At 39.3% G+C, this 27,505-nt stretch overlaps 1 protein-coding gene across 1 annotated transcript; it reads left to right on the forward strand.

The window, feature by feature from the left end:
* Positions 1-671: 671 nt before the first annotated feature.
* On the forward strand, positions 672-27,505 carry LOC127647101 (regulator of G-protein signaling 5-like). The gene is made up of 5 exons (XM_052131199.1): positions 672-828; positions 2,109-2,222; positions 6,945-7,006; positions 18,425-18,591; positions 24,859-27,505. The coding sequence occupies exons 1-5, from the start codon at positions 785-787 to the stop codon at positions 25,018-25,020; spliced, it is 549 nt and encodes a 182-aa protein (XP_051987159.1). The 5' UTR covers positions 672-784; the 3' UTR covers positions 25,021-27,505.

Raw genomic sequence — 27,505 nt, forward strand, 5'->3', positions numbered from 1 at the left:
AGCCACGGGTTAGGTCTGACAAATCTGGATTTCTGCTGAGGAGCACAAATGTTAGGCTCACTGTAGCCTCAGTTTTCTGTTCTTGGCTGACAGAAGTGGAACCCAACTTGGTCTTCTGCTGTTGTAACCCATCCACCATTTAGTGCATTCTGAGATACTATTCTGCTTACTACAACTGTACAAGAGTGGTTATCTGAGTTACCATACCCTTTCTATCTGCTCAAACCAGCCTGGCCATTCTCTGTTGACCTCTCTAATCAACAAGGCGTATTCATCAACAGAACTGCCGCTTACTGATTGTTTTTTCCACCATTCTCTATACACTCAAGATACTAGGGTGCATAAAAAACAATGTTTGTCTGTATAGATATACTATACAGATATCAACCTTTCTTAGTAAGAAAGTTAATTTTAAAGAAGGTTAACTATGATTTAACATGTGCATTAAATATGTATATATTCGTTTTACAAAACAGCATTTCTATAAAAATTATAATTCAGTTTGCTGTGTTTTATTATACACAGATCTAGATCTATGTCTAGATCTAAAATATTGTGTGCTGATGTTTCTATGGTTTGGCAAGTTTAAAATGTCCTCTCTTTTGTTGATTATCTCCAGAGCTCTCCCATTTCCACTTGATTGGCTCTAGAGTTGTTGGCTTTGGGCCAGCAGGCTCTCTCCATATAACTTACGAGTGCAGGCAGAAAAATTCTAAAAGAGAGAAGAGACAACAACTTGTGGTGGTGGACTAACTTTGAAAACCTAAACTAAACAGCTCAGAAAATGTGTAAGGGATTAGCTGCCCTGCCCCAGACATGTCTGGAAAGGTAAACTCTGTGAAACATCTTTGAATCATGATTTACACATGATTGTCAGCCAATTACTTTAAACTTTGAAACTTTTGGATAACGAGTGTGAGTAATCAGACACAGCTGTAAACTCAAATATGTTAGTTGAATATTTGTGGGAAGGTGACTGTTACCTTGTTTTTGTACAGGTTTAATCATAATATTAATTTCTTTATTATTCTTTTCTTTATCTATAAAATGTATTGATCATTGCATGTGGGTAAATTGAACTTTATTCATTTTGGGTTTGGGAGTTTGTTTCATGATTGTAGTTTTTACAATACTTATTGTATTGCAATAAACATTTTGTTGTAGTCTTGGCAGACTAACAGTCGCTGTTCAGAGTTGCCTAATTTTGTCTCTAGTTTGCCTAGTGTTGTCTCTGAAACCATCCATCAAATAGAAGGACCCTGAGATTTGTTTATCTCTCAGTTCATAACAAAATCACTTAAGCATAGCAATTACAGTAGGGTATTGTAATTATTGATGCATTATGAGCCATATTCTGATCAAAAGATTTGTGCTGCTGGCTGCTTCACTATTGTACATAATGTGCATTATTGTTCTTGGCCCCATTTTTAAATTTTGGATGTTGATTGACTTGCTTTGTGCCAAGAGAACTTCTGAAAGGATTGTTTGTCCTTCAGTGTTAAAATTGCAGAATGAGATGGCTTGTGATGAAATATTCTCATTTTAGGATTTGTTTTTGTTTTTTAGCTGAGAAATGTGTGCATTGACTCAGTTGTTTTGAGTAAGCTTTGGTCAATTGATCTATCAGTGTCACAGAAAGATTTAGCAAACAAAAATAAATTGCCAAATTTGTCTGACTTTGGCTCAATGGGATATGAGATGATTTCTTAACTCTACAGAGACAGTTAAGGATAGTTAAATGGTCAACTGAACACTTTTACTTTCATTGATTTTTATGGGGAAAGTAGAATATGTTGTTTTAGTGTCTCATCTTTCAAACTGTAGAAATTAATGTAGTGATGGAAACTAGATGGGTCAGTGAATAATAAATGCTGAAGATAATGTTTCCATAGCTACAAATGTATGCTTAGAAGATAATATATGTGGCTAGGCTGACAGTCTGCAGTCTCTTTGCAGGTATGTTGTAAATGTAGGAAATATGTCCGAATTGTTCACCTCAACAACATTTTTATTGAGATTAATTTATAGATGATCATAATATTCATATAATAATGTGCCTTAAAACATGTATTAACAACTGGATTGGTTTGTGTTTGTGTTGTCCTCAGGGCTAAGGAGATCAAGACTAAATTGGGAACTTTGCTTCAGAAGCCAGAGAACTCCATCGACCTTGTCATCCCCTACCAAGAAAAGCCTGAGAAGAAACCAGAGAAGCTTCAGAAGTGAGTTCCTCTTGGCTCACTTCACTTTCCCTATCTGTCTCACCCTTGCAGAGGGTTACTTCAGATCCACACATGTCTTCTCACATGTCTCACATACTCATAGGCCTAAAAGTCAATAAATACAAAGAGCAACTTGAAACTTAAATCACATTGGCTGTTTCGCAATGTCCGTTCTTTTTGTGGTCTTATGTTCTCGTTGCTTGTTTGATGTCATCACCCACCTCCAAATAAATAAAAAAGTTAAGAGGTCCTTGAATCGACATATTACAGCATATCTCAAAACTCGCAAAGATGCTTTTTACGTCCTCATATCTTCCGAGATTGCTCTTTCAGGGTAGTTAGGCAAGACTGATTTTCAAAAGGACACAAGAACAAGAATGTGTTCTTAGCATCGAGTAACACCCATCGTCTTTCTGCCCTGACACTGAAGGGAAATTTCACCCAAAAATGAAAATTCTCTCTTGCCATCCCAGATGTGTATGGCTTTATTTCTTCTACTGAACACAAACAAAGATTTTTAGAAGAATGTCTCTGTAGGTCCATACAATGCAAGTGAATGGTGATCAATATTTTAAAGCTCCATGCACAGACAGTCATTGTAAAAGTAACCCATAAGACTCCAATGGTTAAATTAATATTTTCTAAAGCAATATGATCGCTTTGTGTGAGAAACCGATACATTTTTACGTCCTTTTCCAAAAAATTGTTTGCTTCTGGTTGCTCTCCAATGTGCGTTTATGAAATTACTTTGTTCTTGCGTGACGTAAACATGTTGGTATGTTTAGGCGAGAACTGATGCAATACAACCGGAAGTGCAGCTCAGTTTATTTACAAGAGAATGCTGTTCATGGGTCATTGGTTTTGATTTCATTTGAACATGCTAGTGTCACGCGAGAGGCTGAGTGAACTTTGTCCTCTCATGAACACGCATTGAAGAGCTACCAGATGTAAAGTATCATAGTGAAAAGGACTTAAATATAGATCTGTTTCTCACCAAAATCAATCGTAGATCATAGAAGACATTCATTTAACCACTGGAGTCATATTAATTACTTTTACAATGACTGTATGTGCTTTTTGGAGCTTTAAAGTGCTGATCACTATTCACTTACATTGTATGTACCAACAGAGCTGATATTTTTCTAAAAATCTTCGTTTGTGTTCTGCAAAAGAAATAGTCATACACATCTGGGATGGCATGAGGGTGAGTAAATGGTGAGAGAATGAAAATGTTTGGGTAAACTTTACCTTTAAACACATGTTGCACAGGTGTAGTTCATCACATTCACTATAGACATTTTACACAAAGTTTGATACCAAAAAGTGTCTGTTTTTTTCTTGATTTGGAACACTTGAATTATCGCTTTAAAATGTAAAACATACAGTAACAAACCTCTTTTTGAAATGTATTAAGTCTGGCTTAAAGTGGAAGTTCACCCAAAAAAGGGAGTTCTGTCATCATTTACTTGATATATTGAAATAATATTTATACTGGCCCCAAAAACTATTCACCTTCATTGCCTCATGCTTTTTCAATGTAATGATAGTGGCTGAATCTGTCATTCTGCCTACAGCTTCTTTTGTGTTCCACAAATAAAGAAAGTAATTTGCGTTTGCATAAATGTATTTCTCTATTTATTTATTGGTGAACTATCCCTTTAAGTTTCCAAATACTTATTTGCGCCACATTTTCTTCAATCAAACAACACAAAAAAAAGTGGTAACCTGCATTTGTTACCTCTATGATATATTCCCATGTGATCTAACCAATAAAATTAGCTTTTATTGGTTTAACCTAATTTTTCAGGTTGATTTAGTCAAATCAAACTACATTTTTTGAATTGAATAAAACCATTTAATTTAGATTTTACCACATGAAGCACATTTTTAGATTACCTCCAAAACAAAAGACCTGAACCCCTGTAAGCTCACAATTAACATGAGATGAAAAATGAAGCCAGCATCTACACATGAATTCTGCAAAATATGAGAGAAAGAAAAGGTTTGACAGTGAACAGCATGTGAGGGTGATAGAGAGAAATTGGGAAGGCTATGTTAGTACATTCTGTAATGGAAAAATGCAAAGAGATTGTTTATGACATAAATTGTGTCCAAATTGCCCATAAAAAAAAACATTTACACAACACTTCAGCTCCCTTTCACTTACATAATAACTTATGCAAGTGTCATTTATGGGTTAGTGTTTTATTTGGGCTGATTCAGAACACACAAATTAAATGTAAGGGCCTGTTCATAAGGCAAGACTTTGCAGACTGTAACCACAAGAGTTGTGACTTTACCTCAGTAATCAAGTTAGGCTGAGTGTAACGAACTCTGATCCTCAAGTTCACCCCGCCCCCTCTAGCTCTCACGCTCGCTCCCAATCACCAGAGTATTAGTTTCACCCGCACTCGCTCCCATCACTAGATTATTAGTTTCACCTGCACTGTTCGTTTTCCCCTATATATATGCTGCCCTTTCTCTCCACACTTGTTGGTTATTGTTTAGTTTACCCCTTCGCTTTGCTAGCTCTAGTGTTCCCCTAGCTTCCCCTGTCTTTTCAACTCGCTTGTTTCATCTAACTATATTCTGATTCCCCGGCTTCGACCTTACGCTCCCCTTGACTACTCTTCCGTGGATTTGCCCCTTGTCATACTCTGATTCCCCGGCTTCGACCTTACGCTCCCCTTGACTACTCTTCTCTGGATTTGCCCTTTTGTACTTTTGCTATCTCTGCCAATAAAAGCAGTTTTATTCGACATTGTGACTGTCTCTTCTTGTGCGGGTTACACTGAGAGACATGTATAAGTACTTGTGTAAGCTGAAAAAGGTCTTATTAGACAAGAAGAGACAAGAATTGAAAACAAACATAGGACCCACTTTATATTAGGTGTCTTTAACTATTATTTACCTAAGCATTTGGTACAATGTAATTCTTTTGTACATACATGTTGTTGTATTGTACTTACAATTAAAGTACCTTAATTGAATTACATCTATAGTTAAACCCTACCCCAACCCTTTCTCTAAACCCATTATCCCTATCTCTAAACCTTACCCTAAACCCACAACCTCTAAATGCCCAGGAATACTTAATTTTTGCATGTTCCATATTGGATCGCGCCCGACCAACCATGTTGCCTTTCTGAGCATACTTTTCTGATCACGAATAGGAACGCGTTTGACACATTCACACTACAACTGCTTTGTGACACTCTTTTAATACAGTCACTGACCAGCACATGCGCAGACGCAACCTAGTTTTTCATGACACGTGCACACGGTCAAGTCGCACGGCTGTGCTGATGACACAATTTGCATCACACATACTGTGTGCAAAACGATCCGCAACACGCACACCCGAAGTATACTTTGGCCTTAACTCTAACCCTAAACCTAACCCTACTCCTAAACCTGCCCATACCTCAACCTCAGTACTAGCAAATGTGAATCTAGTGAGAAATTTGCAAAACATGTTGTAACACAATAAATACATTGTATTGTACGTATATATTTTAATGTTAGTTACAGACATCTATTATAAAGTGGGACCCAAACTATGATACATTGGTGGTAATGCCATGATACTTTGGTATATACCATGGTCCTGAAATGTAGTTTTACCATGGTAAATATCCAAAGGACCATGGTAGTACCAAGGTACTTCTTGGTACGTTTTTGCACATTAACTTAACCTTAACCTCATGGTTATTTAAATCCATATGACTTTCTTCAGTAGAATGTTAGGCAAAATGTTTTAGGACTGACAGCCTCAGTCACCATTTACTTTCATTTTATTAGAAAAAATATGCAATGAATGGTGACTTAGGTTACCTAACATGCCTTTCATGTTCCATGGAAAAATGAATTGTCTAATGGGTTTGGAACTAAATGAGGGTGATCAATTGTGACAAAATAATAATTGTTGGGTGATCACTTTAACACCCTGTTTTGCTGGCATAAGCCAGTTGCTTGAAACCCTGAAGTTAAAAAGCCCTTTTTGAATACAGCCTTAAGGGGCAGTCACACTACACTTCGTGCTCCATTCACTCCCATTCAAACGCATCCGAATGCAGCAGAGCCGAAACGCAAGAAATGTTGTTCTACTCAGTGTACCATAGTTCAAGCTTGGTGACCAGTAGGAGACTGAAACGTCACACACTGACCTCTTGGCTCAATTCAAATGATACTTATTTCAAAGCTGCAAAATGTATTGTTGCAGGAAAGTGAGTAGACAAATTTTTTTTTTATATAATATTATATTATTTTTTGTGATCTATTATTTACTTACACGATAAGTCCTCCCACATTAAGTTGTACGAAAAAAATTTGCATGCTCAATGCCTAGTGTGACCACCATTTACCATTATAATTCATGGTTTTCTTAAGTGATTTATTGAAACTGGGCCCATATTTCTGGAACTAATATGTCATTTTTACCAACAAAAAAAAAAAAAATAAATAAAAAACAATATAGTTAAAACTAGTGGTTAGGGTATTGTGTTCCTCCTTACATTACTGGATGATGTACAATGTAAAACTGAGCCAAAGTGTTTGCTTTTTCTTGAAAACATCACCAGAACTTACCCCATATCACTGACATCACTAATCTCAGAATAGAGCATAATTAAACCACAAAGATTGTTTATGGAAACAGTCTGTTGGCCATGGTTTCTTAATATGGTAGAAAACAAAATTAAGAACTTTGCTTGTTTTTTCTAGACCTACACCTGAAGAGGCAGCTCAATGGCGTGAGTCCCTTGATAAGGTCCTCTCCAACAGCTGTAAGTATGATGTTTATATTAACGGTCAATGGGTTGCGTCTGAAATGTTCTTTCAGGAACGACCTCTGATTGAAAGGTTTAGTTTATCAGTTGGATCTGTAAAACACATTTAGTACTTTGTTAATATCTGCTAGCTGGGAACCTAACAAAAATCTACAAAGTTACACTTATGCACTTGATTTGGTATATGTAAACTTCCTGTGTTTTAGCAGTCAGATTAATCTTTAGATGCTGCACACTTGAGAGAATGTTCCTAAGAGTAGTTTAGTTAAAAGAAATTAATGTCTCTGTCCGATATACCCTTGAACACTGTGACGAGGAGGAGGGTGGGGCCGGGCCTTGATTACGCACGCCCAGCCCCGAATCAGGCTAATCAGCCAAGTAGAGGAATAAGTGCCTCGGAATGTGGCAGTTTGGGAGAGATAGAGAGAGAGAGAGTGACCCAAAGCAACAGACCTTTCTGAGAGAAAGCCATTTTGAGTTGGCCACCAAGAGCCATTTTTCTTTATGTTTGTGTGCATGGGTGAAGCTGAATTTTAGAATAAACACTTAACTGTTCGCTGTCTCCTGACTCCTCCATTGCCCATGAACCTATCCTTATCACTTCCAAACATCACTTCAGTCTATTATGATGGACTTCAGAGGATGAACTGATGCCAACTCCAACCATAAGACATGGGATACTTCATATGCCATTGTCTGAACCTTGGATTTAAGATGGACCACACCGAACCGCACCGAAATTACCGGCCAGGTTGAACTGCGTCTCACATCCCTGATCTCTGCCTGCATCACCTCGGTCTATTGATGGACTACGATCTTGAAATGGAATGCATAGACTAACAATTGCCAACAAAAGCCTTCATCAGCCAATTAACAAGAACAATTTCATCTATGTGAACTTCTGCAATTAATCCAAGATGGACTTCAAAGACATTGGTCATTAATCTTACAGTTCAAACAAAATCGATGTTTAAACACTGACCCTTAACACATACTTAGTTAATAATTTTAAACCATGACTTTAACTATACATAAGTAATATTTACATTATATTCATGATGTTAGCCAGAGGGGAACTTGCCCCCACAGAGAGTCTGTTCTCTTACGAGAGGTTCTCTCGTATTGCGTAAGCTAGCTTACGCTACGGGAAAGATTCATCTTTTCTGAGATATTGAAGCCAAAAAATTATCCTTAATTTTTGTATCCATTGTCAACGCAGTGCGGCAGCTGCAGACCTTGAGCGAGCTAGCTAGCGAGCTCATAGGTTGCTCTGTGGCAACTGCTGCAGCCTATAGACGAGCTTGGGCTAACCGCGATCCAATGAGAGGCGCCCGCGCTCACTGCATCAAAGCCCGCCAAAATGGGCGTGACTAGAGTGCATATAAGCGTAGTTCGTAGGCTGGAACCCTGATTTTCATCTCTTCAGCGAAGCTCTCCGCATCGCTGACCTGGAAGCCGCGTCGCCGCTCGAGGGGCATCTGGCAAGCGTGGACAGCGCTAGAAGAAGCCGGCCGCCTCAGCCACCTTCAGCCATCCTGCGAAGCTACGCCATCCGACGACGTATCCTTTTATTCAGCAAGCTAGTTCTCACGTAACTATTCACAAAAGAGTACGAAGCGTCTTTTCAAGATGCCTCGCTCCACTTGCGCCTCATGTCGCGCCTTCTCAGCACAGGAGACCGCCACATCATCTGGCGCTCTCTGCCTGGGACTGGGGCACGAGAGCTCGCCCTCACTGAGGGCGGATGCGATTTCTGCGAGGAGCTACCGATGTCGACCCTGCGGGCTCGACTCGAGCGGTCAAAGCAGAAACCGCCACGCCTTACCCTCAGCCACGCGAGGAAGAAGCGCCGCCACAAAGGCTGCCGGAAACTGTGGTTGAAGCGACTGCCTCGCCGGAGCCTCTCCCTCGAAAGCATCGCTCACCCTCCCCACCCCGGACGCCGCGAGTTGCCGCCGAGCGGCCGCGACTGCTGCCATCTCGGATGACAGGCGGAGGATAAGGGCCGCTGTTCCATCATGGCTTCGACAGCGAGGAGTGGACAGGCTCCCAAGCCTCCTCCTCAGCCCAGGAATCCAGCAGGACCCGCGCTGGAGTCGGCGGGGAGTTAACATGCCTCCTCACACAGGCCGCCGACCGCCTCGGGCTCGAGTGGTCACCGCCCCTGAGCAGGCACCCAACAGACTCGACGGCTGCTTTCTTCAAAGCCATCGCCGCTCTACACCCGCTGCCCGGCCGCTCCCTTCCTGCTGGAATTACATACGGAGCTTGCAAAGTCGTGGAACGCCCTTTTTCAGCCAGGACCCGCTTCACACGCCTCCACCTCTCTGGCCGGGTGGACGGCGCCACTGAGAGAGGCTACTCCTCCATCCCCCGGTCGAGGACTCGGTAGCAGCACACCTTTGTCCGCCCTCCGCGAGATGGCGTTCCAAGCCTGTGCTCCCGCCTAAGGCCTGCAGAGCGACTTCCGCCTATGTTGGCCGCGCCTATTCCGCCGCCGCCAAGCCGCATCTGCTCTGCACTCAATGGCCGCTTTACAGATACTACAAGCAGACCTTCTTCGAGTGGGATGAGAAAGGCAGGCACCCAGAGGCTGTTACTGATCTACGGCGCGACAGACCTCGCCCTTCGGCTACCAAAGCTGCAGCCCAAGCTCTAGGGAAGTGCATGGCCTCGCTGACTGTGACCGAGAGACACTTATGGCTAACACTAGCCGACATGGGAGAAGCAGAGCGCTCCATGTTCCTCAACGCACCGCCTCTCCAACCGGGTCTCTTCGGCTCCGCGGTGAGTGGCATTGTTGACCGCTTCTCAGAAGTCCAGAAAGCCACCCAAGCCATGAACCTCTTCCTGCCGCGTCGCTTAGCTCCTCTGCAGGCCGCCACATGATCAGCCTCCTGCACGAGCCTCTTCACAGCTCCAGTTCAACAATCTCAGACTTCTCAGCGCCGACAGGGCGGCCGCCTCGATCAAGGCCAGACAGCCGCCGCAGACCGCCACCCCCGCTGGCCTCGATCTAAGGTAACGCTGAAACCCGAGCAGCCGAAGTCTTCCTAACTGTGTTGAACAAACGACGGCTCAGTCCCGCCGCGCCGGACCACCGTCAAAGCTTTGCCCCTGTCAGTCCCCTTCTCTCAGGCTACTACAGTGGTGAATTTAGCAGCCAACAAGCCGGTGACACTGCCCGCTTGCTCAGACTCAAACGCCGCTTTCACGGCGACCCAAATAAATCTTGTAAAGAGCAAACATGTCTTATGTGTAGAAAAAGTGCCCACAACCCAGTGTTCGCCCCTACACACAAGCATAACACATCCCGTGCTCCCTATCAGAGCACGCTCTCATAAAGCTGTTACTGAACCGCCGAAGGCCAGAGTCAATGAAGGCGCCCACAAATGCGCAGGCGCTACCATTCTCTGCCCGCTCTGTCACACCGACCAGCCCTATGTGTAGAAAATGTGCCCACAATCCAGTGTTCACTTCTGCACACAAGCACTGCATGTCTCGTGTCCCCACCAGAGCACGCTCACATAAAGCGGTTACTGAACCGCCGAGCGCTAGAGTCAATAAATGCGCCCACAAATGCGCGCGCTGCCCATTCTCTGCCCGCTCTGTTACACGGCCAGCAACCATTCCTCTGTGTGTAAGTCCCGTGCTTGCGCATCACGTAACAGATGTGACTCTTTCCCCATTCATTCCAATCGGAAGTCACTCACAAAACAGCCTGTTCATGCTGTCTGCGAGCAATCATGCATGAACACACTAAACGCGCCACACGTTTTGTTCAGCTCTGTGTGCGGCAATCAGAGCGAATTGGCCATTCACCCTCTAGCGTTACGCTTCAAAGCGTGGGAAGCTATTCCAGGGATATCCAAGTGGGTGTTAAGCACAATACAACAGGGCTATTTGCTACAGTTCGATCGCCGCCCCTCGCTTCAGAGCGCGGCTCGAAACCACTGTGAACACGGAAGCAGCGTGCTTGCTTCGCTCAGAAATAGCAAGCCTTCTGTGCAAAAGGGCCATAGAAAAGTGCCACCCTCTCTGAGCTGAGTCGGGCTTTACAGCCGTTATTTTCTTGTTCCCAAGAAAGACGGCGGCCTCAGACCCATATTAGATCTCAGGGTTTTGAACAAGGTGCTTGCAAAAAGACCGCTCAAAATGCTTACAATCAGGAAACTCCTCGCACGATGTGCGCCAGGGGACTGGTTTATTTCTCTCGATCTGAAAGATGCATACTTTCAGATTCAGATAAATCCCCGTCACAGGCCATTCTTGAGATTCGCCTCGACGGCCAGGTTTATCAATACACCGTCCTTCCGCTCGGCCTGTCCTTAGCACCTCGTACTTTCACGGCGCATGGATGCGGCGCTCGCACTCCCTGCGGAGTCAGGGTTTGCGAATTCTGAACTATTTGGACGACTGGCTGATTATGGCTCAGTCACATATGGAGCTTCTGTCTCACAGAGCAGTTCTCCTCAGCCATCTGAACAGTTTGGGTCTTGCAGTCAATTGGACCAAGAGCTCACTACAGCCCAGTCAGACCATTTCCTTCCTGGGAATAGAACTAGACTCCGTGGCAATGACGGCTCGCTTATCTGCACAGCCGCGACGCCGTGTTCAGCGACTAGCCGTATCTTTTCAGATGAACAGCCTCACGCCTCTGAAGAAATTCCAGAGAGTGCTAGGTTACATGGCCTCAGCCGCAGCAGTACTTCAGCTGGGTTTACTGCACATGCGCCCGCTTCAGCATTGGCTAAACACCAGCGCCTCGCCGGGCTTGGGCCACAGGCCGCCAGCCCATCAAGGTGACTCAGACCTGCATATCAGCTCTGCAGCCCTGGACAGTGGCCGAATGGTATCAGCGGGAGTGACAATGGGAGCTGTATCTGCCGAAAAGTCATCTCGACAGACGCGCCCAACACGGGTTGGAGCGCGGTCCGCGAGGGCTCTCCGGTTTTCGCCTATGGTCAGTTCAGGAAAAGCTCCTTCACATAAATTGTCTGGAAATGATAGCGGTCGAGTACTCGCCAGTGCGCTTTCTCCCGGTCATTCAGGGTCACCACGCCCTGGTCCGCTCGGACAACAGATCTGTGGTATCCTACCTAAACCGTCAGGGCGGTGTCAGATCCAGGAACCTCTTCCATCTGACAAAACGCATACTGAGTTGGTCCCAGTGCCACCTGCGCTCACTGAGGGCGACGCGACGTGCCAGGCCACCTGAACGACGGCCCGGACAGACTGTCCAGAGACAATATTTCCCCAGGGGAATGGTCCCTGCACGCTCAAACAGTCCAGACGCTATGGCACCTATTTGGCAGAGCAGAGATAGACCTCTTTAGCGTCCAAAGAGAACTCTCACTGCCCAATATTTTTCTCGAAGCGAGGACGCGCTGGCCCAGGACTGGCCCAGACGCCCGCTTTATGCCTTCCCTCCCGTCTCGCTATTGCCACAGGTAATGCAGAGGATCAGGGAAACGCGTCACTCGATGCTCCTCATAGCCCCGCGTTGGGAGAATCAGACATGGTTCCCGGAGCTTACGCAGCTGTCACTGACAGCGCCGTGGCCCATCCCAGTGAGAGCAGATCTCCTCTCTCAAGCTCGCGGCACAATCTGGCATCCCCACCCAGAGCGCTGGGCGCTGCATGCGTGGGTGATCAACGACTACCCGTCGCTCTGCCAGAAGGAGTAATAAACACCATCATACACGCTAGAGCCCCTTCCACGAGAAGACTCTATGCGTCAAAATGGTCTGTGTTCTCAAAATGGTGCACCGACAGAGACCTGGACCCACGGACTTGCCCTGAATAGCCAAAACGCTACCTTCCGTGACAAAATAGTATTATATCTGTATTTCAATTGGGTCAATTCTCTGAGGCCATCAGACGACATTCGGCGCTTCAGCTCTGCCTCTGCACTTTTAATATTCCCTTCCAATACCACGAGTTCTTGTGCTTTGGATTTTTTGGTGAATGAGGCATACTATATGATCCAGCCCCTAAGAACCGCTTTAAGTGACTCCCAAGCCACACCCACCGAGGATACTGAGAAGCAGTTGGTCTCCATATAGACATTTTCTAGAGTAAATCTTATTGACTGATGAAAAAAATGTATTGTCCCTTCCAGATGGGTTCAAAATTCTCCAAATATCTGTAAGACCAAGATTTTTACACATAATGTGAAGCATCAATGTTACTCTAGGGGACTTGCACACTTTTGCTTCATTATAATCAAGGACTGAGTCCATCAAAAGATTACAGTCTCCTCCCAATATTATATCATGAGGGGTGCAAGTGGCTTGCTAATCCCTTCAAGATCTATAAAAAAGCCCTGATCATCAACATCAGGTCCATAAATATTAGCCAAAATAAGACTTTGCCCCTGAATTTCAGCTAAAACAATAATAACTCTAATTTATGTTTAATCTGTTTGAATTGTAGATGTTTACTTGTCAGCGTAATGACTCCCCTGCTCTTACTCAAGCCAGCACTAGAAAATTTGCCCAACCCATATCCTCACAAATTTTTCACTTTTCCTGTGGAAAAGATGCGTTTCTTGAAGAAACTCTATATCATATATCTTACACTTAAGAAGAGTAATCTTCCTTCTTTTTATGGGATGCCCCAACCCATTCACATTCCACGTGGAGAGAGACAATTTAAGAAAAAAATAGATAATGTGTCAAAAACTAGATTATAAAGACCACATTCCAACATTAGTGCAACAATCAAAACCCGAACATCCCCCAAAACAAAACTAAAAAGAAAAATGTACGCATTAACCCCACAAACGATAGCGCCAACTGGTGTCCATCCCTCCAAACTCAAAGAGTCCATGCACACCTACGAGCACTCCCATGACAACCTTGCCGTCGGATTGCTCAAGTCCGGTGTTTCTATACAAATTTGTTGATTTGAAACATTTTTGAAATAAAATGTCTTTTACTGCTTTGTCTAACTAAGGGTGGATTCATAGGTTACATGTTATGTATTCTAAATACAAACAATCACATAAAATATTCACACTTTTTATCAAATTTAGCAAAATTACAGCTTGATTGGAAATGAAGGCCAGTAAAAAATATTCGGTAACTCTTTACAATAAGGTTCCATTTGAAGTTAATGCATTATCAGAACTTAACAATAAACAAGATTTTTCTTTTCAGCATTTATTTATCTTTGTTATTGTTAATTATTAAAAATACAATTGTTAATTGTTAGTTGATGTTAGTTCATAGTCATTAACTAATATTTACATATACAATATTTGATTTAAAAATGTATTACTATATATTGAAATTAACATTAACCAAGATAAATAAATGCTGTAAATGTATATTTAATTGTTAGTTCATGTTAACTAATGTTGTTTACTAATGTTAACAAATGGAACCTTATTGTAAAGTGTTACCAAATGTTTTACTCACTAGTGATATTTGTCTTGATTTTTCTTTGTTTTCTTCAAACATCACTTTTCTCATATTTCATGTCAAATATGCAGGGGTGGGTTAATGATTTCTGAGGTCCCAAGCAACCGACCAAGCTGGGGCCCAATTTTGAAAATTTGTGCTTAAAAAATTACATAATGTATTTTAAATAATTATTTCAAATTCATCCTCACAGTGCATTTAGAAAGTATTCAGTATTTCTCACGGATTGGTTTGTATCACGGTTTTATGGTCACGGTTTTGGTATGGTTAGGTATTTGCCATGTTTTGAAAAAAAAATATTACTGCCAAATCCAAAGTAAGAATACTCTATTTGGTAACAAACACTTCAGCAGGTTTTCCCTTAATAAAAATCATTGTTTTACAGTAACCATAGTTTAACTATGGTATTTAAGGTATTTATGGTAAAAACATAGTAACTACAAAATCATGGTTACTGTCATGTTTACAATATGTAGTATAATCATGTTTACTGTAGAGCGGAGGAGGGCGGGGCCAGGCTGGAACATTGCACGCCCAGTCCCCAATCAGCATGATGGCCGCACGTGAGGGATAAAGGTGGCCAGAGACAACGGTTCGAGAGAGAGAGAGAGAGAGAGAGAATGACATGCAGCTGCTCTGTGTTTATGTTTGTGTGTTTTTGGTTCAGTTTTTCATTAAAATATTATTTATATTGCCAAGCCGGTTCTCGCTTCCTCCTTTCCCTTAACCCGCTTTACATTAACTATATGGATATTACAGTATTACTGTTGTAAAACCATGGTTAATTGTATCAAAGCCATGATTTCTGCAAAGACAACCATGGTGACAGCAGTCATGGTTACTACAATATTACTATAGTAAAACCATGGTTAAATTTTTTTAGAGTCTTAAACTAAAAAAATTACTTTTCTCTAATTACTAAATCAACATTTTAACTTAATACTTGAACTAGTATGCTACATGCATCAACATAAAATGCATTTCAAACTCTACTGCACATATATTCAATATTACAAAGCTGTACATCACTTTAGAAGGAACTTTAATATTCAAATGGAAACGAGGGATGTTGTGATGCAATTCGAGTGTTTTAATCATACATGGAAATCTTACATCTTCATCAGCGGAGTAGGGAAACATATTGTTGGCAATGAACACTCCAATCGCTTTAATTATTGTTTTATGCCTGTCCGAATTAGCTCTGAGTGCCTGCTTAAAAACAAAAGTGAATGTTTGCAGTTTCGGCTCATCTGCGTCTCTGTGCGTCTTTCCCCAGTGATTTCAGCATAAATACCTGTCAAATGGCTGTCCACCAACTATCTGACAGCGTTTGAGAGGATCTGCAAAAAAGATTTGCTGAAAATACTCAAATCCATGTGTGCAAAGCTTGTCGCATCATACCCAAAAAGACTTAAAGGTGTAATCACTGCCAAAGGTGCTTCAACTAAGTACTGAGTTAAGGGTCTGAATACTTATGTCAGTGTGATATTTAATTTTGATTACATTTGCAAAGTTATCAAAAGCATGTTTTTTGTTTTGTCATTATGGGGTATGGAGTGAAGAGTGATATGAGAAACAAATTATAATTTAAACCATTTTAGCATAAGGTTTCAACATAACAAAATGTGAAAAAATGAAGGTGTCTGAATACTTTCTGAATGCACTATATGTATATGTACACATTGCATATAATGTACTTTATAAATTAATAGTAATACTTTATAATTTGAACCCTTAAATGCATGGAAATTTCACCAAACACTCACATACTTACATATTCAGGTCTTTCTCTTTAGAGACCTGGCATAAACAGTATATCTATCCCAAATGAATCTACAAAATGCTCAGATAGTGTACAATTTTAGAAAATAGTACAATAAAATGTGTTTTTAAATGTATTTGTAAAATATCAAAGAGATTTACATACTGTCATGTCAGTAGTGCACCCAGATAACAATAGTCATATCATCATGTTCATGTGATGTACTTGCTATAGTTTACTTACATGTTATTTCTTCATCAATTAGCAATGTCAAATGTAAATCAAGTCAATCACAGAAAAAACAGTGGCACCTTGAGTTATAAATAGCATGTATCATTTTGGATGTATGTGTACACGCATATGGGATACTGATAATTCACCATTGTTGGACAGAAAATCAACTTGATTGAGGAATACTAAAGAGGTGTTGGCATTACTCCAAAAAACTGATGAGATGTAGAGGGTGGAATAAGGTGCTTATTAGGGTTGATAGAAGTTTTCCTCAGGCTCATACACAATTATATTTTTTATTAATAAATCTCGATTAGGGTGACAGCATAAAACAGATTATTTACACTAAGTACAAAGAAATATACAAAATAACAAAAAATATAACAAATGATGAAAAATGCTACTTGAATCTGTGAAAAATATATTTTTGAGCCAGTTAATGTAAATAATTGAACCAGTTACTACAATGAATTCAGAGTTCAGAATGCTCTATGCAATACATTTTGTCAAGTTTGACCACTAGTAATAAAAAGAGGTTTACTATTGGAAAATCTATTTAAAAAACTGCTAATCTACTGTCACACTACTGAAAAAAATTTGTTAAGTAACTACCGTTGTTACTTGTAGAATGTTTCTCCTTAATACTCTACACACACTTAATCCTATTTCTCTTACTATCCTCATTTAATTTATAGAGTTTATATCTAGGGACCCTTGAATGAGATACAAAGGTATCATATTGAAATCTCCTGAACAAATGAGTATTCATACATCTTCTATAGCTGCTAGTCCTAGGGGTAGGGCTGGAGCATATCCCAGATGGCCAGTCCATCACAGGGCTAACACACACCATACGGCCAATTTACAGTGTCCAATTCACTTAACCTGCATGTCTTTGAACTGTCCAAAATGGAGCATGGGGAGAACATGCAAACTCCACACCTGGATGAGCTAAAGGACTTGAATCAGGGACCATCTTGCTTTGAGGCGACAGGGCCACTATGCCGCCCCACAAGCCAGTATGCCAGTTTTATTGGAGTTCTAGCAGCTGTTTTATTATGTTTTAGAGTAAACGTCCCTGTCTCAAATTATTTATAAAACATATTTTACATAAAGCTGTTGTTGGTATCAAAGTGCTCTTTTCATAAGAATTTTTTAACTCATTTCCTGACTTGTTCGGTCTCCACTGAAATTATTCTGAAAATAAACAAACATAAACATACAAAATGGCTAAAAGATCCTTTGTTTGTTTGCACAGGAGGGCTTTGGTAAAAGTTAATTATGGTGTTCCATATGACTGGGAAAACAAACCTTTGTTATCCATTCAATTATTTGTTTCATAGGCAATCTGTTAGGTTTAATTTTAGTAATTTGCTTTGGTATAATTATTAATTTTATTTGTTGGCAGACTAACCTTATTCATCAATCTGTATGGTATGTATCTACATTGTGTATGTACATACACACACACACACACACACACACACACACACACTCAAACACACAATGCAGTAGGTTCTTTGATTAAAATATAAGAGCATTTCAGTTGTTTTAATGCTAAAATTGTCCCTGGAGATAATTGCTATAGTGAAGTATTTATCCAGTCCATTTTGTCCATTGTTTGGACTCAATTTAGCCTAAATGAGGCCGCATTGTGCATTCTGCATTGGTTGTTAAAGTTTCTTCTCACACAAACTATTGCGAGTTGATTTCTTTGAAAAATCTGTATTGAATAATCAATAATTACAATAATTTGTCCTTCTAATGCAAAGTGATAAATCAGGTGCCACTTGAATGCCACATACTGTTATACATTGGCTTGAGAGAGATTGCATTAAGGGATGTGTGCCCTAGGCGTGCATGACAATAATGTTTGGATAAGGATTTTAAGAGGTGGGACATGAGTCTCCGCTGGCAGTGTCTTGCCAACACATTAGTTCAAAAAGGACACACAATGCTGTACTCTCTAATGGCTTTTCCACATTTTGTGTTCCATAGATGGCCTGGCCACCTTCGAGAGCTTCCTGAGATCTGAGTTCAGTCAGGAAAACATTGAGTTCTGGGAGGCTTGTGAGGACTTTAAGAAGACTAAGTCCATGCTGAAAATGGCCACTAAAGCCAAGAAGATTTATGAGGACTTCATTCAGACTGGTGGGCCCAAAGAGGTTTGTTGTTTTGTCAAAGATTATTGTATAGTGCTAATCACACTCGGATTTCCCTTTAAGATTAAAGCACAGTGCTTCAGAGGTAGGAGAAAGCAGTCTTCCTCATGCCCCTTACTCATGTCCTGTGAACATGTTTGATATCACTTTAGGTCACAGTATACGCCAATGCCCATGCTATATAAAGTCTTGAAAGGGATTTAATTCCAGAATGTTTTTTTTTAATATATATACATAAAAGGGAAATTAACTTTGATTAAAATAAATTGACCTTGATAAAATGTAGAAAGGTTATTAGAGCGCTCCACAATACCCTCTGTACTGCATAAATAAGACATTTTTTGTTAAATCAAGTATTTTGTTAACACTTTACAATAATATTCTGTTTGTTATCATTATTTAATGCATATTTAATTCATGAACTAACAATGATTTTTCACAGCATTTATTTATCTTGGTTACTGTTAATTTATCAAAATACTACAATTCAGTGTTAACTGTGTGTTAGGTCATATTGCATTAACTAATGTTAACTTACTTTTAATGTGAAAAAATATATATATAGATATATAGATATATAGAAGTGACCATTTATCAAGAACTATGAAAAGTATTGTTTACTGTTAGTTCAACTAATGTAGTTAACTGATATGAACTAATACAACATTATTTCAAAGTGTTACCAATTTCAGTTTCAAAAGGCACTTTTTAGGAACAGCTCAGTAAAGCTATTTCAAAGTCAGCACAAGTTTGCATTGTGTGTCCAAATTTTGTCTACCACATTACTTAAAGAGGGTTACATAAAGGGGTGTAAGTTACATTTACACTTGGTGCCCCAGCAACTTGAGATGTAACTAAAGAGAAAAGAGTGAAACAACCTAATGAAAATGAGGATTTATGAATGTGACTGCTCATCTTTTTCCACAACAATATTATTCAGGTCACTTATTCAGAGCAATAGCAGTGGGCGGATACATAAATCAGACTCTATGTACTGTATATATATTTTTATTATGGCCATGGAACAGTTCAAGCTTAAAATACTACCTGTTTCAACTGGGTGCAGTTAGCAAAACTCCAGCTGTATAGGCAACAAACCAAACACAGGCTTGCTTGACAGCAGCAACAGCACAAGATGATGATGCGTTCTTGCGTTCAAACACAGCTGGATGGAGCGCAATTCCAAATGCAGGGATTTCGAAATATGATTTTCTAAGGTGTGTGTATGACGTGTTGCAACCAAAGTGAGACACTCAAAAAGTATCCATCCTGTTGCATGTGTATATTGACTCGTCCTTAGAGAAGCCCTTATAATAAATCTATCTTGGACAGATTGATGAATTCAATTGCAAAATTGATTGCTGTAGACCAGGGGTGACCAACCCTGCTCCTGGAGAGCTACCTTCCTGCAGAGTTTAGCTCCAACACACCTGCCTGTCATTTTCAAGTAATCCTAAAGGCCTTGATAAGCTGGTTCAGCTGTGTTTGATTAGGGTTGGATCTAAACTCTGCAGGAAGGTAGCTTTCCAGGAGCAGGGTTGGTCACCCCTGCTGTAGACTATGGGCAAATGACTGGCTTGTGTTCAGTAATATGGAAATAAACAATATATTGCATTCTAAAGCCACTTTTTGTATTGTTTCTCAATGTTGTACTTCTCTGTCACTATAATGTAATTTAGTTATTTGAATTATATTTATAATACAAAGGTAATACATTTATAATTATTGAAATATATTTGTTTAATCATTATATATTTATTTCTTGTTATTTGGGGGGCTTTCTCTGCAAATATTTATAAATGTGATTCATTCGATTAATCTGCAAATTTTAAGCGATTGACAGCCCTAATTTTTAAATATCAAATGTCCAAAATGTCCAAACTTTTTCTATTAACTGAAATGTTGCAGGTTCTAATCATCTACTGTATGAATAGAAAGGTCACATGGGCTGTCCTTGTTGTTTTAAAAACTGGCAAATAGTGTAATAATGATCATGATATTACAGATAAACTTGAAGTGTTATTGAAATGAATTTGAATTAAAACATCAAAGATGCATGCTTTTTGTATTTGGATACTGCTGTGTGCTGAGGTGAAAATCAAATGTGTAATGTAATAGTTGTTACATAATATACACAATCTAACCCTGATAATTTAACAATATCTACCTTCTAGGTAGCCATAAATATTTTAAATCACTGGATTGATCATTGATTCTCACCATACTATTTTAAACTGACTTTAATAAGTCTAATTATATCTCCTCAGCATGTGTGTTCTGTTGCATAATTTTTAGTTCTTTCTGTGTGCATTCAGTGATGATCAATACTTTGAGTCTATGTATTCCAATAAAACCTACAGCCGTGGCCAAAAGTATTGGCAGTAACATAAATTGTGTGTTCGGCAAATTTAACTGCTTCAGTATTGGTAGATAATTTTTTCACATGTTTCTATAGTATACTGGAAAACAATGATAAGCATAAACATTCAATATATGAAAAGAGTCAATATTTACAGTGTTGACCCTTTTCTTCATAACCTCTGTGATTCACTCTGGCATGCTGGATATCAGCTTCTGGGCCAAATCCTGACTGATGGCGATCCATTCTTGATTTATTAGTGCTCGTATTTGATCACAATTTGTGGGCTTCTGTTTGTCCACTCGCTTTTTGAGGATTCACCACAGGTTCTCAATGGGATTACGATCCGGGAAGTTGCCTGGCCACAGATCCAAAATGTCAATGTAATGATCTTTGAGCCAATTCATTATCACTCTTGCCTTGTGACATGGTGCTCCATCATGCTGGAAAATGCACGGATCATCACCAAAGAATTGTGAGAGGGCCCACTCACTTAGATGAAAAGCAACCCCACACATTGATGGTCTCAGGATGCTTCACTGTTGGCACGACACAGGACTCATGGTACCGTTCACCTTTTCTTTTCCTGACTATCGATTTTCCAGATGTACCAAACAGTCAGAAGGGGGCTACATCAGAGAAAATATCTTTGCACCAGTCTTCTGCTGTCCAATCCTTGTACTTCCTGCAGAATTTCCATCTTTTTCTTGGAGAGAAGTGGCTTCTTTTCTGCCCTTCTTGACACCAGGCCATTGTCCAAAAGTCTTCGCCTCACTGTGCGTGCAGATGCATTCACACCAACCTGCTGCCAATATTGAGCAAGCTCTGCACTGGTGGTGACACGATTCCGTAGCTGACTCCTCAGGAGGAGACGGTCCTGGCACTTGCTGGACACTCTGGGATGTCCTGAAGCCTTCTTCACTGCAGTTGAACCACACACTTGAAGTTTTTGATGATCTGGTAAATTATTCTTTCAGGTGCAATATTTCTTTGCAGCAATTTCCTTGCATGTGAGGCCATTTTGATGTAAAGTGATGATGGCTGCATGTCTTTCTTTAGAGGTAACCTTTGTGAACAAGAACACAATGATTGGAAGCACTTCTTCCCTCCTTTTATAGCAATCAGTCTGCTCTTATAATCCAATCAGAATGATAGTGATTTCACCTGACTAGTACTGTTCACACTTTCCCAGGTGCTGTGATATGATTAGTGAAATTATGTTAGCTGGTCTTTTTGTGCCAGGACCAAAAAACTGTGAAATTTTGGTTTTGTGATAAAGTTAATTTTTTTGGCCAATGAAGCTTTTTGCAATTATGCAATTTTGCAAAGAAACAATGTGATTCAACACCACAACAACTGCAGCAGAAAACTTTGTGAAACACAAAATTGATGTCACTGACAATACTTTTGGCCATGGTTGTATATTTCTAAATACAAATATAAGGCAAATAAACCAATATTTATAAACCATGGTATGAAAGGAAATTTATCATATCAGCAATGATCGGAAATGACACAGGAAATAACAAAATAATTACCTCTATATATTTAACCATGTAGTTAATTAGTTTTATTATTAAAGACAATAATTTAAAACATTTTCCAGCAAGGTAAATTACATTAATTTATAGTATGTGAACCCTTTGGAATGACCTGCATTTATGAATTAATTTGTCTTAAAATCTGGTTTGATCTTCATCTACTGTAAATTACAATTAAGCAAACAAACACAGTCTGTTATAAATAACTAATAACACACAAATTATTGTATTGTTCTTTCATTTACTGAATGCATCATTCAAACATTCAAAGTGTATGTTGGAAAAGGTATGTGAACCCCTAGGCTAATGATTTCAACAAAAGTTTATTAGAGTCAGGAGTTGGCAGACCTGGCATCCAATTCATGAAACAGAGGTGTGGGTTAGAGCTACTCAGACTTATAAAAAGCATTAAAGTGTTTTGAGTTTGCTCTTCACAAGAAGCATCTGCTGATGTGAGTCACGCCTTGCAAAATAATTATTTAGACCTAAGATCAAGAATTGTGGCTTTGCTGGAAGCTGGAAAGGTTTACAAAATTATCTTGAAGCGCTTAGGTATTCATCTGTCCACAGTAAGACAAATTGTCTATGAATGGAAATTATTTTGTACAGTGGCTACTCTCTCTATAAGTGGCCATCCAGCCAAGATGACTCAAAGGGCAAACCGCAGAATGCTCAATGAAGTAAAAAAGAAACCTAGAGTGATAGCTAAAGACTTTAAGGAATCATTAGAACAGGTTAACATCTCTGTTCATGAGTCTATTATTCTGAAAACATTAAACAGAATATTCTTCCCAACAAAAACATTGCTGTGAGGCAAACATTTGCCAAAGCCCGCCTTAATACTCCACAACAACAACAAAATGTTTTTTGACTGATGAAAATAAGTCAAGTCATTTTTATTTGTATAGTGCTTTTCACAACACACATTGTTTCAAAGCAGCTTTACAGGAAATCATGCGTTTATAAAAACAAATAAAATAACTGTAATATCTGTAATACCGCTATGAAAACATCATCCCAACAGAAAAGGACAGTGGAGGGAGCATCATGTTTTGGGTCTGCGTTGATTCTTCTGGGCCTGGACTGCTTGCCATCATCGAGGGAAAAATTCAGAAGTTTATCAAGATATCCTACATGATAATGTCAGGGTGGCTTTGCGCCAGCTGAAGCTAAGCAGAAGTTGGGTGATACAGCAGGACAATGACCCTAAACATCAAAGTAAATTAGTGGCTTCAAAATAAGAAAATCCACCTTTTTGAGTGGCCCAGTCTGAGCCCAGACCTTAACCCAATACAGATGCTGTGGAATGACCTCAAGAGAGCCATTCACACCAGACAACCTAAGAATATGGCTGAGCTGAAGCAGTTCTGTAAGGAACAATGGTCAAAAATTCCTTCTGAACATTGTGCAGGTCTAATCCGCAGCTACTAGAAAGACTTGGTTGAGGTTATTGCTGCCAAACGAGGATCGATCAGGAATTAAATCCAAAGGTTCAGTTACTTTTCCACAGCACTGTGAATGTTTAATGGGATGTGTTCAATAAAGACATGAAAGATAATAATTGTATGTGTGTTGTTAGCTTAAGCACATTGCACATTGTCGATACTTGTGTCTTTTATGAAGGTAAGATCCCATTTTATGACCAGTTAATGCAGAAAACCAGCTAATTCCAAAGGGTTTAAATACTTTTTCTTGCCACTGAATGTATAAAGTTATGCATCAAGCTATAATTCGATTACAGTGACGAGCGGCACTATACAGTCATATTTCAGCACTAACAAAGGGACACTTAAAAGCACTTAAAGTTTGTCGTTGTGAAGTGCAGTTTTGTTTGTTACTTTGCACAAAGAGAACACTCATAAGAGCTAAGATCGGTTGTTATCGGGAAATGCAGCCCTTGCACATTTGTCTTTTGCCCATTGGTCTCTCTTAGTTAGTGCTCTCTTTGTCAAAGCCTGCTTGGCAAGCTATAATAAGAGAATCGACTACAGCACAGCTCTTTTTTTTTTCCTAGAACTATCTAGTGCAACCTTTACCCAGAGACAACAGGTACCTGTATCTGTCTAATTGGCCTTGTCGTTCTGCTTTATATGGGCTGCTTGCACCAGCTATTGTGGAAAACTGACTACTACACAGCCCCCCTCGACTTCTTAGACACTGTCAAATCTGTAATAATATGTTTCTTACTCATTAAATTTGTTGAACAGTTTGCAGAATCCAACACTTTTAATTAGAAAGAAAGAAAGAAAGAAAGAAAGAAAGAAAGAAAGAAAGAAAGAAAGAAAGAAAGAAAGAAAGAAAGAAAGAAAGAAAGAAAGAAAGAAAAGTTACATATTCATATTTATTTTCTCTCTTATATCATGTTTTCAGGTAAACATTGACCACTTCACCAAAGACTTAACACTGAGGAACCTGGTGGATCTTTCTCCTGCTACTTTTGAGCTGGCTCAGAGCCGGATCTACACCCTGATGGAGAATGACTCCTTTGGTCGGTTCCTGAGGTCTGAACAGTATCAGGAACTTATCAAGTAAACTGTCTTAACCAGCTGCAGTGGGGTGGGTGGTAAACACAAGAAATAGTTAAAAATCAGTGCCACGTAATTGTCTCATATGAACTTTATTATAACCTTTTTAAATTCATGTCATGCAAAACACTACTTTTATTTTTACTAAAGTCATTAATCATTAATGGGAATGGGATATGGGAAAGAAACATTGCCGTTTGTTTCTTGGAAATCTCTGTTTTAATATTAAATTCCCTAAATGGTAAACAAAGGAAAACATGGAGAAACAACACACTTAGTATAGGAAGCTTCATTTTAAGTCAATGTAGAGAAAACAAGTGACATGCTAAGATGCACTGCAGTCTCTAGGCACTTGTTGGATTATTACTGCTATTAAAAGTTGCTAAAATGGGAATATCAAGTAGGAGGGAATCTCTATAAAGCACTGGGCACAGTATCTTTTTATTCCAATGTCAGTGTTCATTCCCATCCCAGTTGAAAATCAGATCTTGGAAACCAGAAACATTCAAAAACCACCAAAGGTTTTAGCAGAATACGTCCTTAAAACTAGTCTTAAATAAGAATGATCAAACTTACAGCAAATTGTTATACAACTATTACATCTACAGTATGTACTGTTGTTACATCCTATATAATTATTAAAACTTCCTTTGCCCTTAGCATGTGCAACTATTATAGTGCAATCATATATTTTAAGAAGTATGCAAGATATTACAATGTGAAAGGTATATTAAACACCAAAATGTAACACAAGTGTGATATTCAGTATACTTTTGCTATTTTATTTTTAATGATTTAATGTGTTTTACCAGACACAAAGACTCCTGCATGTTTTTATCTTTAGTATACTATTGTGTTGCTGTGTAACTATATAATAAGTTCATTCATATTCATTTATACATGAGCACTGATAAGCAGGTGCTTCCAAAAGTCCTGACTGATGCCCCACAAAGGCAATTTTTACTTTAGTTCACTGCAGGTCAGTATAAGTCTAATATGGGTATCATTGATTGAACTTTACCAACAAAACAAGCCAACAATAAAGTGATTCAGACCAAGAAGAATTGAATTCATTGAATATGAATGAATTTGATCTTATTACAATTTTATTAGGAGTATACCATATTAACGACTTTGTTATTATTAATAAAAATAATTATAAACCATATTACCATACTGTATAGTTTTTAGATTATTAATTTGGTAAAGCTTTAAGCATAAAGCATAAAATTGCATAAAAATTAGGTAACTGCTGTTTTTTTTTTTCAGATTCTTCTACAAGAAATCTGCTTAAAACTGTATGCATGTATGTTTGTAGTTCATTTGTAGATCATATAAAATCACTAATCACATTAAAGTTCTGAAGATGTATTTCTTTTTCATATATACATATCGCCTGTTTGCAACAATTGATTTTCATTTATTCAAGAAAGCTTATTTGAGTGTTTAATCCTCAAGTTGAATAGTTCAAAGTTAATATATAGAGATTGTCCTTATTGATGAAAAACATCAAGGCCTGAACTTGTTTCTTTGTTCAGCAAGGCTAGTAATTGAGCAAAGGTAATTTCAACACTTTAAAGTCTAACTCAATAGCTTTGTATTTACTTTGTTGTTCTCTTCTAAATGACAAAAGTTATAAATCATCATGAAAGTGGTCAAATTTGCTTGATGACACTACATTTTGACAAGCGAACAGGTGAACAGTTGTCTGAATCTTTAAAATGCCAAATTTAAATAATAATGCATCTGCTTCCTGACATTTCCTGAGCCACAAGCTGTTTCCTTCTGTCTTTTCATTTAGCCACTTGATCAGATGGTTTTGAGGTGATTGAGTATCAGTGTGGAGACTAGAAAGATATATGAAGAAAAAGATATACGTTGGCAAGCAAATTATCTGAACCCGTTGGGTTTTCTGTATTAATTGGTCATAAAATGTGATCTCATCCGTATCAAAGTCACAAGTATAGACAAACACAATGTGCTTAAGCTAAAAACACACAAACAATTATCATCTTTAATGTCTTTACTGAACACATCTCATTAAACATTAACATTTTCCCTCGATAATGACAAGTAGTCCGGGTCCCGAAGCAGCAAAGCAAACCCAAATCATGATGCTACCTCCACCATACTACACCATTTGGATGATGCTTTCATGCTTGTATGCTGTGCCCTTTTTATGCCATATATAGTGCTGCCTGTTCTTCCCAAACAATTCAAACTTCATCAGTCTACAAAACCAGTAGCATTGTGGAGTGTCAAGGTGGTCTTTGGCAAACTTCAGTTGCACAGCAATGTTTTTGATGGAAAGCAGTGGCTTCCTTCGTGGTGTCCTGCCATGGACACTATGCTTGTTTAATGTTATCTGTAAAGTAGACTCATGAACAGAGATTTCAACCAGATCTAATTATTCCTTAGAGTCTCTAGCTTTCCCTCTATGGTTCTGTACCTGTACTCTGCACAATGACAATAAAGTTGAATCTTAATCTAAA

Source organism: Xyrauchen texanus, chromosome 7, assembly GCF_025860055.1.
Source record: "Xyrauchen texanus isolate HMW12.3.18 chromosome 7, RBS_HiC_50CHRs, whole genome shotgun sequence".
Classification (NCBI taxonomy): domain Eukaryota; kingdom Metazoa; phylum Chordata; class Actinopteri; order Cypriniformes; family Catostomidae; genus Xyrauchen; species Xyrauchen texanus.